At 41.2% G+C, this 18,821-nt stretch overlaps 1 protein-coding gene across 4 annotated transcripts in view; it reads left to right on the top strand.

The window, feature by feature from the left end:
• Positions 1-18,821, top strand: part of SMC5 (structural maintenance of chromosomes 5) — a 90,682-nt gene that overhangs the window by 37,033 nt on the left and 34,828 nt on the right. For all 4 annotated transcript variants that reach the window (XM_029919777.1, XM_029919776.1, XM_029919775.1 and 1 more), the window contains exons 9-11: positions 13,310-13,565; positions 14,890-15,044; positions 18,520-18,633. In XM_029919777.1, coding sequence (XP_029775637.1) covers positions 13,310-13,565; positions 14,890-15,044; positions 18,520-18,633 — 525 coding nt within the window. The remainder of the gene's footprint in view (positions 1-13,309; positions 13,566-14,889; positions 15,045-18,519; positions 18,634-18,821) is intronic.

Genomic DNA, 18,821 nt, shown 5'->3' with positions numbered 1-18,821 from the left:
CTCTGCCTCTTCAGTCTGTGCAGTGGCTGCCTCCATTTTATTATGTACTGCATTTATAGCCTTTTAACTCGTCACAGCTATTTTGATGGTCCCTAGTCGGTGTATCAGTAGCTTCTCTGATGGTTTTTTCAAGCCAGCAATTAATTTTATGAGAGTTGTTCTAAATTCTTGTTCAGTTATGTTGTTTATGTCTGTTTTGAGCAGTTCTGTGGCTGTGATTTCTTCCTGGAATTTCTTTAGAGGAATGTTATTTCATTTCGTCATTTTGGCTAGCTTTCTGTTTCTTGTCAGTTTTTAAAGCTTGTTATGCACTGTGCACAGTTAATATTACCCTATTAAAGGAGGTCCATTGACTGTCCAGGGCCTGTCGTTTCAGAAGTGTTCTTTTAATGGTGTCTCTCAGTTTCTCTTGTTGTGCCTTTGATTATTTTATTTCCCTGCTCAGTGGTATTTGGGGCTCTCCATCCACTATGTGTACTTTGGCTTTTTTCTTGAGGTAGCCCTGAAAAGAACAACAGACAGACAAGCACACAGGGAACAAAAGCACGCCAATGCACAGAGAAATCAAATAAGCAAACCAACAGGGGAAAGAAAATAAGAAAAGAAAGGAAAAGAAGAGAGAAAAGAAGAGGAGGGAAGAAAGGACAAAGGAAAGTCTGAGAGCATAAAACCTGTGGAGGGATAAATGTTGGTCTTTCCCAGACTCCGGGGAGGGGAGGGGAGAAGAAGCAAGGGAAAAAGAAAAGAGAAAAAAGATTAAGGAAAAAAGAAAAAAGCTCTCCAGCATGGTTGGGCGTGGTTTGGTGTAGGTAGGTCAGGTAGGTTATTCTCGAGGCCCCGCCTTAGTGGTTGCAGGAAGAAGAATGGCGGTGCCCCCAAGCTCTTGTCAGATCACACGTTGAAAACACTTTTATAAGTCCCATCTCCCTGTGCCACGATCGGGCCAAGTTTTCTTTCCCCCACCTAAGCTCCGCCACTCTTCCAAATCCTAGTCCGTGCACTTTAACATTTGTTAACATCTGTTGCCCCAGATGAAATGAAATGAAATGTCTTCCTGCAGGCGGGTGGCTTCCTATTCCTAGCCGAGATTGAGTAAGGCGACTGGGGGGCCAGCTTTTCCCTGGCTCCGCCTGGAGTCGCCAAGCCGCCGGGCCCAGGGGAGAACCAGCCCGCCGAGGGGGACGAATCTGTCTCCCTGCGCCCAGCGGCTATATGTATGGGATGGTGTGCCTCTCAGTCCCAGGCCGAGGTCTCTCCCTCTCCAGCGTCTGCTCTGTGAGCGCTTTCAGTCTCTTTCTCTTCCCTGCGGCTCTCCACCACTCTCCACTGCAGATCTGTGCGTGCTCTACAGGGCAGTTCAGCGCGGCCCTCACTCAGGCATCCATGAGGCTGTCATCTATAAGGATTCTGTGTGTGCACCTTCCATTCTTGAAGATCAGAATATAGTGGCCTTGGTCCTTCTTAGTTTGATAATTGCAGGCGGGTGGAGACCACAGAGCTCCCTACTTCTCCGCCATCTTGGTGCTCTCTCCCTACTAGTTTTGTATTTTAACCTCCATACTATCAATGATTAATCTACTATATTTAGTATATATTTTTTGTTTTTACCTATGAGACTTTTTTCCTTTTATTATTTTCTTCTAGTAATGGCCTTTTCTTTCAACTAAAAGAATTTCCTTTAAATTTAGTGAGAACTCATTTAACTTTTGTTGGTCTGAAAAACTCATCTATCTTTCCCCTTTTCTAAATGATAACCTTGCTGGGTAGAGTATTCTTGGTTGTGACTTTTTTCTTATCAGCACTTTGAATATATCAGTGATCCTTGCTTTTGGCAGGCACAGTTTCTGCTGAAAAATCAGCTGATAGCCTTAGGGGGATTCTCTTGTATTTAACTATTCTCTTGCCTCTACAAAAATTTTGTTTGTCATTACTTTTTGGCATTTTAATTATTATGTATCTTGGTGTGGTCCTCCTTGGGTTTATCTTGTTAAGGGCTCTCAGTGTTCTAGACTTGGATGTCTAGACTTCCCCAGATTAGGAAATTTTTCAGAAAGTATTTTTTTAAATAAGTTTTCTGTCCCCTTTTTTCTCTCTTCTCTTTCTTTTTTATTTATTTTTATTTTTTTTATATGTTTACTTATTTTTGAGAGAGAGACAGAGACTGAGCACAAGTCAGGAAGATGCAGAGACAGGGAGACGGAGAATCTGAAGCAGCCTCCAGGCTCAAAGCCGTCAGTACAAAGCCCACGTGGGGCTCAAACCCACGGACTACAAGATCATGACCTGAGCCAAAGTCAGATGCCCAACCGACTGAGCCACTAGGCGCCCCACTCTCTCTTCTCTTTCTGGGATCCCCATAATATGAATGTTATACTTGATGATGTCTCTGACTTCCCTTAACCTACTCTCATTTATTATTATTACTATTAATTTTTTTTTGATAGTCAACTTGATTGCTTTCCCATTACCCTACCAGATCATTGATAAGTCCTTTAATCTGTTGATTCTTTTAGTATATTTTTTATTTTAGTTATTAAATTCTTCTGATCTGGTTGTATATATTCTTTATTGAAGTTCTCACTGAGATCATCTGTTTTCTGAAGTCCCAATTTTTGTGACCTTTGTTTTGAGTTTTTTTTAAGTTGAGTTCTTTATTTTGTGAGAGAGAAAGCAAGCAAGCAGAAGAGGGGCAGAGAGAGAGAGTCCTATGCAGACTCCATGCTTTCAGCACAGAGCCCATGCCAGGCTCGATCTTGTGAACAATGAGATCATGGCCTGAGCCAAAGCCTAGAGTTGTTTAACCAGCTGGGCCACCCGGTGCCCCCGAGATCTTTTTTAGGCATGTTGCTTATCTCCATTTCATTTAACTTTGTGATTTTTGTCTTGTTCGTTCATTTGGGACATGTCACTGTCTCATTTTGTCTAACTCTGTGTTTGTTTCTATGTATTAGGTAAATCAGCTACATCTCCTAGTCTTGAAAGTCATGGCACCCCCTGGTGCAGTGCTTCCAGGAGTGCCCTCTGTGTGGGCTGCGTATGCCCCGCTCTGTGGCTGAGCCTCTCTCGCCTTCAGCCTCGCTGGCTGCAGTGACCCCGGACACTTGGTGTGGGTGCACGAGGCGGGGTTTGGTCCCTGCACCCGTGCTGAGGCCTGAGGTTGCCTCAGGCTTGTTGGGGGGCAGGACTTGCTGGCAGCCTAGGTGTCTGCAGTTAGCCTCGAGGCCATAGTTGGAGGGGCATCAAAGGGGGTAGCTTGCTCCCTGCACAGCCAGCTGAGAGTCTGGGCTGCTGGAACTGCTGATGCGCCGGATGTGCCGGTGGTGTGGGGGGTTATGTCCCCCCTGGGCCGCAGTCAGTTTGGAGTGGTGCGGTAACTCCGGGGCCTGTGCAGCGTGTGGTGGGTTAGGAGCAGTGGTTTGGATGGGCTGGTCCGCAGGGGCGTGCTTGGATGGAGCACAGGATGCTACAAGGTAGACGGGAGCGCTGGTGCTGGCTCCGGTTCCCTGAGCTGAGGAAATGGAGGAGCAGCGGCCTCTCCGCCACCCGCCAGCACTTTTGATCCTGGGAGAGATCTTTTGAAGATCCCTCCCTGCCCCTTCGATAGGCATTCTGAGATTAGTCAGTAAATTCTTCGCTTATACCCCAGGTGCTTACCCGACTGCTACTGTGCTGGCTGGAGCAGCGTGTTTTGTTACGCTGGCTCTTTAAGGGCACGGACTGAATTTTCTATTGCCCTCTGGCTCTTTCAGAGTTAAATTCTGCTGATTTTTTTCTTAATGTTTATTTTTTTGAGAGAGAGTGTGTGCACGCATGCAAGTGAGCAGGTGTGAGGGTCAGAAAGAGAGGGCGACAGAATCTGAAGCAGGCTCCAGGCTCTGAGCTGTCAGCACAGAGTCCGATGTGGGGCTCAAACCCACAAACTGCGAGATTGTGACCTGAGCCGAAGTCAGACGCTTAACCCACTGAGCCACCCAGGCTCCCCAAATTCTGTTCACTTTTAAAGCCACATGTTATGGCCTCGGTGCCAGGATTGGCTGGTGTGGAGTCTGATCCGCTCACTTCTCAGTGCTTGTAGGGTGCTTGCCATTTGTGGTTACTTCCTCCAGGGCTTTACTTCCCAGTAGTGTCTCCCTTCCTGTCCTTTTTTTTTTTTTTCTTAAATGTTCATTGATTTTTGAGAGAGATAGCTTGCAAATGTGCGTGAGTGGGGGGAGAGGCAGAGAAGGAGAGAGACAGGATCAGAAGCCAGCTTTGTGCTGACAGCAGAGAGCCCAGTTAGGGGACTCGAACTCATGAACCATGAGATCATGACCTGAGCCAAAGTTGGATGCTTAACCAACTAAGCCACCCAGGGGCCCCTTCTTATAATTTTCTCTGTAGCCTTCTCTTTTCAGTAGACTGTGAAAGATGTCTCTTGCTTGTCTTTCAGATTGGTTTCAGGGTTAGTTTTATAGATGTAACTGTTACCTTGATGTGTCTTTGGAAGGAAGTGAACTTGGGATCCTCCTAGGTAGCCATCTTCTGTATCCATTTTGCCTCTTTCTGCATTTAATTGAGAGTGTTTAATCCATTTACATTTGATGTAATTACTGGCAAGGCAGCATTTTCGATAATTTGTTTCCAGTGTGTCTTAGAACTTTTTTGTTCCTCTAGTTCTCCATTACTGCTTTATGTTAATAAGTATTTTCTGTTGTACCATTTAAATTCCTTTTTTCCTTTCCTGTGTATTTTTTGAGCTACTTTCTTTGTGGCAGTCTTTAGGATAACGGTATCTTAGTTTATAGTAATCTAATTTATGTTACTACCAACTTAATTGCAGTAGTGTGCAAAACTTGGCCCCTATAGAAGTCCATTCCATTCTCCCTCCTTTGTGCTGTTACTGTCCTGCCAATTGTCCTTTAATTCTTATAAGCCTAGTAGCACAGTTTGTAATTATTTTTTCATACAGTTTTGTTTTTGTAATAATGTTTGATTCTCTGACACCAACCAAATGTCCTACGTTTAGTTCAGTTTGGATACTGACTACCTGGAATTAGAGCACACTCTCCAAGGTAAGGGCTCGGTCCCAGGACAGCCCTTCACCTATCAGTCTCAAGGCTCCAGGCCCCAGGGCCTAGGCTACCTCTACTTCTGTTTGACATGGCTACAAATGCAGGGGTTCCCACAGCCCCCCGTTAAGTCCTGCATTCACTACAGTGACTCACAGAGCTCAGGAAAATGTTATACTTAATAATTCCCAGTTTTTGTTTTTTGGGTTGTTTTTTAAGATGAAACAATTTTTTTAAATTTTTTAATTAAAAATTTTTTTAATGTTTGTTTATGAGAGAGAGAGCCGGGGAGGGGCAGAGAGGGAGACAGAGAATCCAAAGCAGGTGCTAGTCTGTGAGCTGTCATCGCAGAGCCTGATGCGGGGCTCGAACTCATGAATGGTGAGATCATGACCTGAGCCGAAATCAGATGCTTAACTGTCTGAGCCGCCCAGGTGCACCAAGAATTTTTAATTAATTTCTGTACCCACTGTGGGGTGGCTTGCACTCAAAACCCCAAGATCAAGAGTCACATGCTCTAGCAATTGAACCAACCAGAGGTGTCCTAACAACTGTGTCCTTTGATTATAAAGGATACGGCTCAGTAACAGCCAAAAGGAAGAGATGCGCAGGACAAGATATGGGGGGGAATGGAGTGTTTAGAGCTTTCATTCACCTCTCTTAGGTGCTTCATCTTGCCAGCATATTGACCTGTTCATCAAACCAGAAGCTCCAGAACCTTGTCTTTAAGAGGTTTTATTGAAGTTTCATTATGTAGACATAGTTGAATAAATTATTGGCCATTGGCCAATAAACTCAATCTCCAGTTATTTTCTCCTCCATGAGGTCAGGGCGTGGGGTGAGAGTTCCAAACCTCTGATCATGTGACTGATTCTTCCAGCAACCAGACCCTACTCTGAAGCGATCTAGGGGCCCTTCCAGGAATCATCTTATTAGCATAAAATCAGGCATATTCAATAGGTGCTCATGTGCCAATAACAAAAGATACCCCTGTCACTTAGGCAATTCCAGGGATTTTAAGAACTCTGAACCAGGAACTAGTGAATAAGACCAGCTATAATATTAATCATGTAGTTACCTTTGCTGATGCTCTTTATTTCTTTGTATAGGTTCAGGTTACTGTCTAGTGTCCTGTCATCTTGGCGTGAAAGACTTACCTTAGGACTTTTTTTTTAAAGATTTTTTTTTAACATTTATTCATTTTTGAGAAAGAGAGAAAGTGTAGCGTAGGGGAAGGGCAAAGAGAGAGGGAGACACAGAGTCTGAAGCTGGTTCCAGGCTCTGAGCTATTGGTACAGAGCCCCACGCAGGGCTCGAACCCATGAACGGTGAGATCATGACCTGAGCTGAAGTTGGACACAACTGACCGAGCCACCCAGGCACCCCTAGGAATTTTTGTAGGGTAGGTCTGCTAGTGATGCATTCTCTCAGTTCACCTTTATCTGGGAATGTCTTAAATTCCCCTTTGTTTCTGAAGGATAGTTTTACTGGATACAGAATTCTTGTCCGTACCACCCCCCCCCCCCAGCACTTTGAATATGACATCCCCCTGCCTTCCCAGTTTTCTGATGAGGAAGTGGTCAGCTGTTAATCTTAGTGGGGATCCCATGTCCCTGATGAGTTACTTTTTTCATGCTTTCAACGTTGTGTCTTTCAACAGTTAATGATGATGTTTTTCAGTTTATCCTACTGGGAAGTTATTTAGCTTTTTGGATATGCAGATTAATGTCTTAGGTCAGAGTTGGAAAGTTTGGGGCTTTTAATTTCCTCAGATATTTATTCTGCCTCTTTGTCTTCTCTCCTTCCTGTTCTGCATGTTTGGATCTACATGATGGTATACTTTGATACACATTTTATTCATTTGTTTTCTTTTCATCAAACTGGATAATCTCAAGTGGCTGACTTCAGGTTCCCTTTTTTTAAAAAAGTCTTATTTATTTTTGAGAGAGAGAGAGACAGAGAGACAGTGTGAGCAGTGGAGGATCAGAGAAAGAGGGAGACACAGAATCTGAAGCAGGCCCCAGGCTCTGAGCTAGCTGTCAGCCCCACGAACCGTGAGACCATGACCTGAGTGGAAGTCGGACGCTCAGCCGACTGAGCCACCCAGGCAGCCCAAGGTTCCCTTTGTTTCAGTTCCTGTACTTTTCAACCTCACAGTTTCTAGTTGGCTCTTTTTTTTATACTTTTTTCCTCTATTAGTAACTCTTCATTCAGTGAGACATTGTTTCCTTTAGTAGCTTAGACATGGTTTTCTTCATTCAACATTTTAAAAAAAGCATTTGTAAAGTCTTTATTTTGTAAGTCTATTTCTGGATTTCCTCAGGGATATTTTTTTTAAATAATTTTTTAAAGCTTACTTATTTATTATTGAGAGAAAGAAAGCACAGTTGGGGAGAGGCAAAAAGAGAGGGAGACACAGAATCTGAAGCAGGCTCCAGGCTCCGAGCTGTCAGCACAGAGCCCGATGCGGGGCTCAAACCCACAGATCATGAGATCATGACCTCCTGAACTGAAGTCAGACGCCCATCTGACTAATCCACCCAGACGCCCCAGAGATATTTTCTATTGACTGCTATTTTTCCAGTTTGTGGCCTATAATTTGTTTTTGTTAAATGTGTTGTAATTTTTGTTGAAACTGGCTGTTTAAATAGTAGTATATAGCAACTGAAATCATTTGCCCTTCCCTCCCCAGGCTTTTGTTGCTGTTGGTTTGGTTAACTCTCCTAGCTGATTCTTTGAAATTTATATTTTTTGTTGTGCATGACTACTGAAGTCTGTGCTGGGTTGGCCTGCTGGTCAGATAGTTCCTTCTCTGTTGAGGGTCTCTTCATGCATCTTGGGCCACACCTTCAGCACCTAGCAGGGCAGTTTTTTTTACTTTGCACCAAGATTCAGTAAATGCTCCCTGAATTATTGCAAACTTTGGTCAATATCCAGTGCTAGTTTACAGCTCTGTTTTGGGCTTCACTTCCTATTTGCACGGAGCCTCAAGGTGAAACATTCTTTGAGTGCCCAGAGCCTCTGTAGGAGTTTAGGATCTCCTCCAGTCTTTCTGGAGAATGTGTACGATCCTCGGCATGCACGCTGTCCTGCTCATACCGCCTTCTAGATTCTCAGGAGCTTCCAGAGTCTCCAGCGCATGTCTTCTCCTCCAGCTTTGTTGGCTTTTTTGGTTAGCTTGTTGGCCAACGGTTATTCTTCTTGATAGAACTGTGGTGTTAAACATTGCCACTGGTTGTTTTTGACAAATGCCTTCAGGGTAAAAGGCTTCCAGCTATGGTGGAGTCACATCAAGCAGAGTAAGGACACATGTTTGAGAGTGAGAACTTAAAAAGTTTCTAACCTTGTTCTGATCTCTACAGTGGCTATTAAGTAGCTCATTTCACTGTGATTGTGGGCTGTTGATTTTCAGGGCTGCCTGGGAACTGGGGAAGGAAATAGGGCTTGTTTAAAATCCCACACGTCTTGCTATTTTTTACCGAGATTCAGGCACTTTTCTTGAATAAACAGTCTCTGGGTTATTATAAACCTTTGATTAAATTACAGAATTCAAAAAAAAGTTAATTTTGACAATTTTTGTCGGTGCTCGCATTGCTTTTTTGGAGAAGATTTCAGTTTGATTTTGCCATTGCTGATGACATCGAAATCTTTTCTATATCTACAGAAAAATGTAGCTGGGATTTTAATAAGAATTGTATTAGAGTAGATCAGTTTGGGGAGAATTGAAACTTTACTTCGTTGAAAATTTACTTTGTTGAGTCTTCCAGTCTTTGAGCACGGTATGTCTCCATCTATTTAGAGCTTTGATTTCTCCCGTGACCGTTGTGTAGTTTGCAGTGCACAAGTTCTCTGTGTTGTGTGAGATTTCGCCTGTTGTTTTCTTCACCTTTTTCTTTTTAAAAAAGAGAGTTCTTGGGATTCTCTGCATTGGCAATCATGTCATCTACAAATGGAGATAGTTTTTTCTTTTCTGATTTGTATGCCTTTTATTTCCTTTCTTGCCTTCTTGCCCTGGCTAGAACTTCCAGCACTGTGTTGAATAAGAAAGACGAGAGTGGACAGCCTTCTCTCATTTGGGATCTCAAGAGGAAAGCAGTTTGTTTTTTATTACCAAGTATATTACCGTAGGTGTTTTATAGATTGTTTTCTTTTATCAAGTTTGGGAATTTTTCATTCTATTCCTGTGTTTCTGGGAATATTTATCGTTGAGTGTTGGATTTTGTTAAATGCTCTTTTGGGGCATTTATTGATATGATGGTGGCCATGTTCGTCTTTAGCATTGAACGCTGATGCATTATTTTGATTGATTGATTTTTTTTTTTTTTACCATCAAATCAACCTTACATCCCTGAAAATCCTTCTTGCTTGTGGTATATAATTTTACATATTGTTGAGTTCTATTGACTGACAAAGGATTTTTGTGTCTGTGAAGGGATATTCTATAGTTTTCTTTTTGAACTGTTTTTTGGGTCAATACCACCTAGCTTTATAGAATTAATTCAGAAGTGTTTCTCCTTTTCTATTTTTTTATAGAAGAGATTGTGTAGAATTGGTGTTAATTCTTCTTTAAACATTCTGAATAATTCTTAAATGACACTCTGGGTCCTTATGATTTTTTTGAGGGAGTTTTAAAATTGTGAATTCAATTTAATAGAGCTATTCAAATAAACTTTCGTAATTAATGAATTGTGGTAGTTAATGTTTTTTGAGGAATTGATCCATTGTGTCTAAATTGTCAAATTTGTGCATAAAGTTTCTTACTATCCTTTGATGTCAGTAGTGATACAGTGATACTCCTATTTATTTCATTCCTGATATTGCTAATTTGTGTCTTCTCTTCTGGTGGAGGGAAGGCAATCTTACTAGAGGTTTAATTTTATGGTTTTTTTTGTTTGTTTGTTTTTTGCAAAGAACCAGCTCTTTGTTTCATAGATATTCTGTTTTTCTCTTTTTAATTATATTGACATTTGTTCATTTCTCTTTTTAATTATATTGATTTGTTCATATCTTTATTATCTCCTTTTCTTCTGCTCAATGTGGGTTTATTTTGCTTTTTTCGGGGTTCTTGAGGTGGAATCTCAGATTACTGATTTGAGACTTCTCCTCCTGTGTATGAACTTAATGCTGTAAACTTGCCTCTCATCACTGCTTTCGGTATGTCCACAGATCTTGACACAGTGCGTTATTATTTTTATTTAATGTACTTTTTCACTTTTCTTGAGACCACAATTGATTTTTTCACCTATTGATGGACATTAAGGTAGTTTCTGGTTTGGAGCTATTGCTAGTAAAGCTGCCATGAGTTTTCTTGTACAAGTTTTTGTATAAGTATTTGCTTTCATTTTCTTTGGTAGTTTCCTAGGAGTAGACTATCATAGGTATATATTTTACTTGTGAAGGAATTAAAAAGCTGTTTTCCAAAATGATTGTTATTTCCTAGTTGTCAGTGATAAAAGTTGACTTTGATGGCTTGGAATTTTTAAAAACATGGTCCTTCATCAGGCTTCAGGCTTCGGTTAGATGTAGGTAGCTCCAAGGACTGTGCTTGTACAAGATAAAATGGAGTGAGTACAGATGGAGACAGGGTGATGGGTTTTGAAGCGTGAATTTTAACCATGCTGCTAACGAAGTGTGAGACAAGGTCCCTAGCTGAGTGCGCAGAGGGCCTGCAGCAAGAAAGGACTGAAGGAGGAGGAGGCCAAAATGTGAACTCATTTTAGGATGAGCACACATTGATTGGAGAAATGTAGGTTTTTCGGGTAGTTTTGAGTTGTATTTAAGTTTTGTCACTGTAAGTTCAAAGTGAGACATGGTTTTGGAGAGTTTCTTCAATTAGTTCTGCTGCTTAGATGCAGATAGTTGGAAGGTATGTAGTTAGTCTCTACTAAACCCGCGCTTTCTTCCTGGCAGATGTGACATCGGGATGGTGGAGGAGAAAGCGGTCTTGGCAGTGTGCCCTGTACTGGGTTGTGGAACTCAGGAGGTACAGAAAGGAATGAAGGGGGGGGGGGGGCCGCCTGGGTGGCTCAGTCAGTTAAGCCTCCAAGTTCGGCTCAGGGCAGATCTCACGTTCGTGGGTTCGAGCCCCATGTCAGGCTCTGTGCTGACCGCTAGCTCAGAGCGTGGAGCCTGCTTCCGGTTCTGTGTCTCCTTCTCTCTGTGCCCCTCCTCCTCTAATGCTCTCTCTCGGTATCGAAAATAAATAAAACATTAAAAAAATTTTTAAAAAAAGGAATGAAGGGGATGATGGACTGTGAAAAGACAGCAGGGTCTCTGCATTACAGGACCCTGTGGGGTCAAAGAATAGTTTGAATACTGCAGTAAGTAAAATGCAACTCAGGGGACTGGAAGAAGGATTGTAGACATGGTTTTCAGGCGGATGATTTTTGGAGATTTACATGATTTGAAGTATAACTGGAGGAGAAGCTGGCCTAGGAGGGGTTTAGGAAAAGGTGGTTGAAGTCCAGGAACACGAGGGCCAAAGAGATTGATTTTCTGATATGTGATGGGCATAGTGATAGGGAGGAAAGCATGGGGGAGCTGATGTCACCAGTGAATGGAGTGAGGACGGTTTTTTGAGGGAGGTAGTTAACCCAGCAACAGAGATAATGGGTGGTAAAGCCTGATCTCATGGTCTTCAAGGGAAATTAAGTGGGACTCAGTTACGGGAAGAAATAGTACAGTACAGTGTGGATTCATGAGGATTAACGCCCTCTCCGCACGTCTGAGTCCTGAAGCGGTCGGAAGGATTATGGCAGGAGAAGGGCAGTCCTGGGAGAGGGCTCCAGAAGTGTCTTTCAGGAATAGCCGTTCATGGAAATTGAAGATGATGGGTGATCGAGGAGGCTTGGACCTAGGGAGCCTGGGCTATAACCTGAGTCCAGGATTAGCGTGGAAGTCCCTTGGATGAGAGCGGCCCAGGAGTGAGAGTTCAGAAACTGTGGCTGGAAGGGCAGGGGTATCCGTTGCTTCCCCGTTCGGTCAGACCCAAACCTTTCAGCACCGATTGCTTCAGTATCTGGTGACTTGGGTGGCTTGGTGGGGCTGTTTTGCTGGGAGTGCAAAGGTTTTGTTTGCTGAATTTCTTGTCCCTTTTTCCTGGAGCTCGACTTCCTCATGTGTTTGAGGATTCTTAATTCTGTACCTGCACCTCATTGCCTTGGACTCTATGGATTTCCAGCTGAAGAGTGTGGCTGCTTAATTTTTTAAGATATTTCTGTCGTCTGCAGTTTTGGTATAGGAGAGGAGATTTGGGCATATTTCAGTTTGTTATCTCGACACTATCAAAGTTAAATTTTTAGAAAGAAAAAACTGATTCCCCAATGTCCAACAGTAGGGAGTAGGACAAAAGGGATTACATCCATAGAATGTTAGATACCCAAAGGTTGTTTGCCAGGGACATGGGAGGAAGGAGAAACTATTCTCAGCATGTTTTTAGTGGTGTCATTTAATAAAACATGTAGGTTCTATAGAAAGATATCAATAAGTAGATAATAAAAATCATCTATAATGTCCTTAAGCATTTACATTTTAATAAGTTTATATGTTTTAAGTATTTTCTATAATGAACATGTTCCTACTTTAGGGAGGAGGTAAGAGTAACAAATTATGTGATATGTTAACCTTAAGTATTATAATACAAAATTTCTGTGTTTGTAAAACAGGATTTATGCATGCATGTGTGTCTTAAAATCTTAACTCTATAGGTAGTCTTTAGATGGTTTCGATAAAAATCCACTGGCAGATTATATGATGTTTTTTTTTTAAAGTAATTTACCCTGAATGTAGGTCAACAGCTCTAAACATAATATTTTGAGATTTTAATTGTCAATCTATAATTTTAAGTAATAGTAGTAAATAATTTTAAGACAGTACATTCAGTTTAAAATTAAGAGTAGCATTGTCATAATCATGTGTTACTACTGCTTAATTGAAAATCTGTCTTAATTTCAGTCTTCTGGTATACAGTATGTATTTACCTCCTGTCTGTATTTAGAAATGTGCTAATGGGCTTAACAAATATTTCGTTCATTTAGCAAATATTTAATGAGTGCTGACTGTATGCTAAGCAGTGCTCTGGGTACTTAGGATATATTAGTGAACAAATAAAGATAAGCCAGGTGGTCTGGTAGGAAGGACAGTCCATAGCAGAATTCCTTTTAGTGAAGAAAACACCCATGTGCTTAGCTGGTGTGCATGATAAAAACGGTACTGCTACGGAAGCCTTCGGAAGCAGTACTACCCGACTTGTGTCTTCCTAGATTGAGGAGCTGCAGCAGGCTCTCACGGTAAAACAGAATGAGGAACACGACCGCCAGCGGAGGATCAGTAACACTCGGAAGATGATCGAAGACTTGCAGAATGAACTGAAGTCCGCGGAAAACTGTGAGAATCTTCAGCCCCAGATTGATGCCATTACCAATGATCTGAGACGAGTTCAAGATGAAAAGGCATCATGCGAAGGCGAGGTGTTCGATAAGCGAGGAGAGAAGGAGTCTCTGGAGAAGGAGAAAAAGAGTAAGTTTTGTTAAACGGAGGGTGAAGAGATGTTTCTAAAATGGAGATCTGTGTCTGTTGATGGACTTCCTTCTTCCCCTGGAAGCAGGGCTTCAACTGCTCACTTGCCCTTGTTGAGGAATCTCAGGTTGGGTTTTTCAGATTGATGCCTTAATCACCTATATGTATTATATTCTTTGCTTTGCTACTGGGTAACCGCTGTCTTATCTCAGATTAGTGCACTTGATGTTTAGTTTTGAGAGAGAGGGAGGGAGACAGGATCTAAAGCAGGCTGGCTGTGCAGGGCTATGCGCTAACAGCAGAAAGCCCGCTCTGGGGCTCGAATTCACGAACCACACAATCTTGATCTGAGCCGAAGTCAGATGGTTAACTGACTGAACCACCCAGGCGCTGCAGTCGTTTTTGTAAAGGTTTTAATTTACCTTAAAAACAAAAAAAATTCGCTATAGCATTTCCTTAAGAAAACGATTGGGGTGTCTGGCTGGCCTAGTTGGTAGGGCACGGGACTCTGGATCTCAGGGTTGTGAGTTCAAGCCCAGTGTTGGGTGTGCCGCCTCCTTAAATAGGCATTCTCTTGCTCTGGAGCCCCCCATCCACCTCCTACCATCCAAGTGGATTGTTTTGGGTTTCTGTCATCTGGGATTTGTCAAAGATCCTTGTCTGTGTTGGATAAAACTTCTTCCATGTCTTTTTCTCGCATTACTCTGTTCTACATCTTTGGGTAACCTCCTAGAGAGAGAGAGATTTGGGATTTAATGAAAATACCTTCAGGGGCACCTGGGTGGCTCAGTCGGTTAAGAGTCCAGCTTCGGCTCAGGTCATGATCTTGCGGTTCATGGGTTTGAGCCCCGCGTTGGGCTGTGTCCTGACAGCTCAGAGCCTGGACCCTATTTTGGATTCTGTGTGTGTTTGTGTCTCTCTGTCTCTCTCTCTCTCTTTCTCTCTGACCCTTCCCTGCTCGCACTGTCTCTCTCTTCTCAAAAATAAATTAAAAGGGGACCATGAACTGAAGGTATTTTTTTTTTAATGTTTTTAATTTGGTTTTGTTGTATATCTGACTCTAGGTTGAAAATATTTTTCTCGTAGATATTTGAAGGCCTATTGTAATCACCTTGTGTTAGGAAATATAGTGATTTCTTAATCTTTTTTTTATGCGGCCTATTTATTTTTGAGAGCTTAAAGGTCTTTGTTTTTTATCCCAGGAGTTTGGAAATTTGATAATTTGTCCAGGGTTTTGCTTTCTCACTGTGTTGGGTACTTGCTGAGTCGTGCTAACTTTTAGATCTAAGATACCCTTTTGTATTATTCTGTTTTCCTTTTTTAGGCGTGGGTGATAATATTGTACGATTTGACAATCTTATGAATCAAAAGGAAGATAAGCTGAGACAGAGATACCGTGACACATATGATGCTGTTTTATGGCTACGAAATAACCGGGACAAATTTAAGCAAAGAGTCTGTGAGCCAATAATGCTCACGGTAAGACATTTTGTTGGTCTTTGTAGCATCTGTTAGTTTGATGATTGCTATCGTTATAGATTTTTGTTGTTTTAAGAATTCTTAGTCTTATTAACACCATGCTTTTTCATTATCCGACTTGTGGTAGCTGGTATGCTAAGGTCTAAAAGGCCTTTGACCAATAATAGGAAAAGCATGAAACTGCTAGCTTGTTGACGAGGAATCATGTATAAAATTGTGGTTTGCTAGTTCCTTCTGGCTTTTGTTATCCTTAACGTATACCAGGCAATAGATTAAATGCTGCCGAAGGGCTAGAAACGGTTGTAAATAACTATGTTGATACGAGGGAGCTGAGAGAAGACAGAGGAGAGCGTTCCCTGCGTCTATTAGAGCATTCTGAGAACGAGACCAGGATAACCCTTTGCTAGCTCTCGGTGATTATCATGGGTCATTAAGAAGAGTTGGTAAGCTGTATTTAGGAAATCATTTAATGAAGTGTGGCCATGGAGTGGCGAGGACGATTTCCATCTAAAATATTAAAAATAATAATTTTGGCCATAGAAAGGGTAAAGAAAGTAAACACCACATTCTTTGATAGTGATATACTAGGTATAAGATAAACTTAGCCAAAAGGACTTAAGGATTGTTTGGGCTGGGTTTTCTTTTCTTTCTTTCTTTTTTTTTTTTTTACTTTAGATAGCTCCTTGCAGGGTTCACGAAAACTTCTATTTTCTGTAATTCATGTTTGTGTTATCCTTTATTTAAAATCATTTCATGTAGTTGTCTTTTTTTCATATCTTAGATTATGTTAGCAAAATTAATATGCATTATACTGTATTCTCTTCTTGCTCAGGTATGTATTATTAGAGTATTTTTGCCAGGTCAAGAAGGGAATATCTATTTTGGATGCAGACATTAATCAAAACAATAATCTGGTAAGGACTGAAAGAAAATATAAGAAAATATTTTGATCCTTAACGTAACAAATTATAATGCAAATAATTATCAACAGACTTTTGTTGAAATGTCGACCTCAAAACTGTAACTCACAACTTTAGTAAATTTGCCATCCTTCTATCATTCGATCTCCTCACAGTAGCCTGTCGCCAAGAGGGCTTACTAGTAGGCATATATTTACATTACAAATTACATTTGGATTTTGAGATAAAAAGGTAAACGCTGCTTTTTTATCCTTTCTGAAATCATGCTTCACCGTTCCTACCGCCTTCTTCCAGCCGTGTTGCTCCCCCAGCCCCGCCCCAGCACGCACGCATACCTGACCCTCCAATATTGTAGTCCAGCAATTTGTCAGCTAGCGGTCCATTTCTAGAAGTTATTTCCGACCATTCCAGTCTACAATGGAAGAAGTGTGCAAAGGTTTATTTGTAGTTCTTTTCCTCACAGCAGTGTTTATAGTAGCGCAGTGATGGTGGGGCAGAGAATACAATTTCCAAAGCTACTATTTGGTCACGCAAACTACTCTGCATCCGTTGAGTGGAATACTATGCAGCCATTAAAAACGTCATTCTAGGTCTCAGTATAAAAGGACATTTATGACTCAGTAATGAATTATAAAGTAGGTTATAAGATAGGATGTAGAAAAAGATTGTTTTTTTAACGTTAACTAATTTTAGAGACAGACAGAGATGGAGCTTGAATGGGGGAGGGGGGACAGAATCTGAAGCAGTCTCCAAGTTCTAAGCTGTTAGAGCCCAACCCAGGGCTTGAACCTGCCAGCCCTGAGATCATGACCTGCGCTGAAATCGGATACTTAACTGACTGAGCTACCCAGGCACCCCAAGACAGACTGCAGTAAAAAGCTGAAACACCAGTCTGCCATCAACCCCCAGATCACCTTGGAGGGCTGTGCCGCCACTACCTACCTCTGTGTCTTTACGGCATCGCGAAGACGTGGCCTTGAAGAACTTTGCCAGGTATCTTCTGTACCACAGAAGCTAGGGAAGGTGCAGAACCGATGACGTGATGAAATCTTCCTTCAGGATGTCAGGAGGCCAGGCTGAGTGCACTGCAGTGTGCATTCTACCTGGGGAGCAAAGTGTGACCTGGTCACTCCACCCTGGCCAGGCACAGAAATGACCCCCCTCATGTGGCTTTTTTGGGAATCACCGTCTAAATGAACAAGTGAAATTCTTCAGAGAATGAATGACCACAAGATGGAGACCCGAAGATGTGACATAGCAGCGTCTCTGATACAGGAGAGCGATCAGGAGAGCTGAGTCTTAGACTGACCCTGTAGTTACTTTGGGGTTACTTTAACCCTTTGTAAAAGTTACAGCTAACACCCACTTAACGTTTTCTTTCATTTGTACCGTTCCTTCTAATGAAGTAATTTGGTACCAAAAAGTACTATGAGACCGTAGACCTTAACTTGCTCTAGTGTTTATGGCCAGGTGATGGTATTTTATGCGGCTTTAATTTTTTTGCTTGCTTGTGTATCCATTTTCCCATTTTTATGCTAACTGATATTTTATAGTTTAAAATAGTACTATTTTCCAACATTTATATGACAAGCATTGTACTAAATTTTTATTCTGTCTTAATCCACATTTATTTCTGAGATAAAGACTATTTTACTATTCCCATTTTGATAAAAAACGAAAACTTTCAGAGGTTTAAGTTGTACCTGAATGGAAGCAACATCTGTCTGACCCAGAGCTTTAGCTCTTAACTGGTATACTGTATTTCGTATATGGAGTGCGTACATACCTTTTCTTTCATAAATATTTTTTCAAGAAAGCTGATTTCCATCGGCTGACGGTAATCTACCTCGCCGCCAAATTCCATAGATGCCTCTTTTTATGCACCTCTGTTATAGAGCCTTATCTCGTATTCTGCTTTTCAACATACTTATCTGCACAGAGTAATAGTGTAGTCTTTTTGAAACATTCTGTTTTCTTGACCAGTTTTCATATTTTCCATAGCATTGTTTTGCATTCAGAGGTGCCTGATTTGTTAGTATTTTAAAAATGAACCTTCAAGCTTATGCCCCAGTGGTACAAGCCTAGGATTTCTCTTGGAAACACCGTTAACGTTCACTCAGAGCAAGTTGGTTTTTCCCATTGTGTTTGTGAACTGATCAGTTATGGCCATGTATAGTATGAATTCCTCTTGAAGATCAAGAAGAAAAATACCAAAAGTGTGGGCATAGAAATGTTTTTACTGTTAGATTACAATCTAAGCCTAGTTCAGAGGTTTTTAATGAGTTGACTAGAAAGGAACATTGTTATTTCTTAGATGGTATCAGAGTGATAAACTTCAGGTACGCATTCAAGTCTTGACTTGTTTTACTATGTACTGGGTGTTTCTGGGTACTAAGTTAAAGGTGTTAAAGTGTTGACTCTTCAGTACAAAGTGTTTTTCATTTTTTTCTCAAGTAAATTTAATCTGATTGAATGCATCTAAGTAAAACTAATGTTCTTGTAATGAGTTTGGATTTCATGAAAATCACCTTATATTTTCTTTTCATTTTGTTCAGATCAATATGAAAGATAATAAAAATGCCAAATATATTGAAAATCATATTTCATCAAATGACTTGAGAGCTTTTGTATTTGAAAGTCAAGAAGATATGGAAGTGTTCCTCAAAGAGGCAAGTGCCCTGCACGATACTTTGATTCACCTGGTGTTCCTCTAGTGCTTAAGTTTTTAAATTCAAACTAAAACAAAAATAGTGACTAATGATACCAGCAGTAACTCTTGTGTAAAATCATTCAGTTTTGTTAACTTCTTTTTTTTTTTTTTTTATCTGTGTCACTCTTGGGGAATGAATTTGTTTAG

The sequence above is a fragment of the Suricata suricatta genome, chromosome 13 (genome assembly GCF_006229205.1).
Source record: "Suricata suricatta isolate VVHF042 chromosome 13, meerkat_22Aug2017_6uvM2_HiC, whole genome shotgun sequence".
NCBI classification, from domain to species: Eukaryota; Metazoa; Chordata; class Mammalia; order Carnivora; family Herpestidae; genus Suricata; species Suricata suricatta.
The sequence above is the reverse complement of the archived record's forward strand: the minus strand, read 5'-3'. Positions and strand labels throughout refer to the sequence as shown.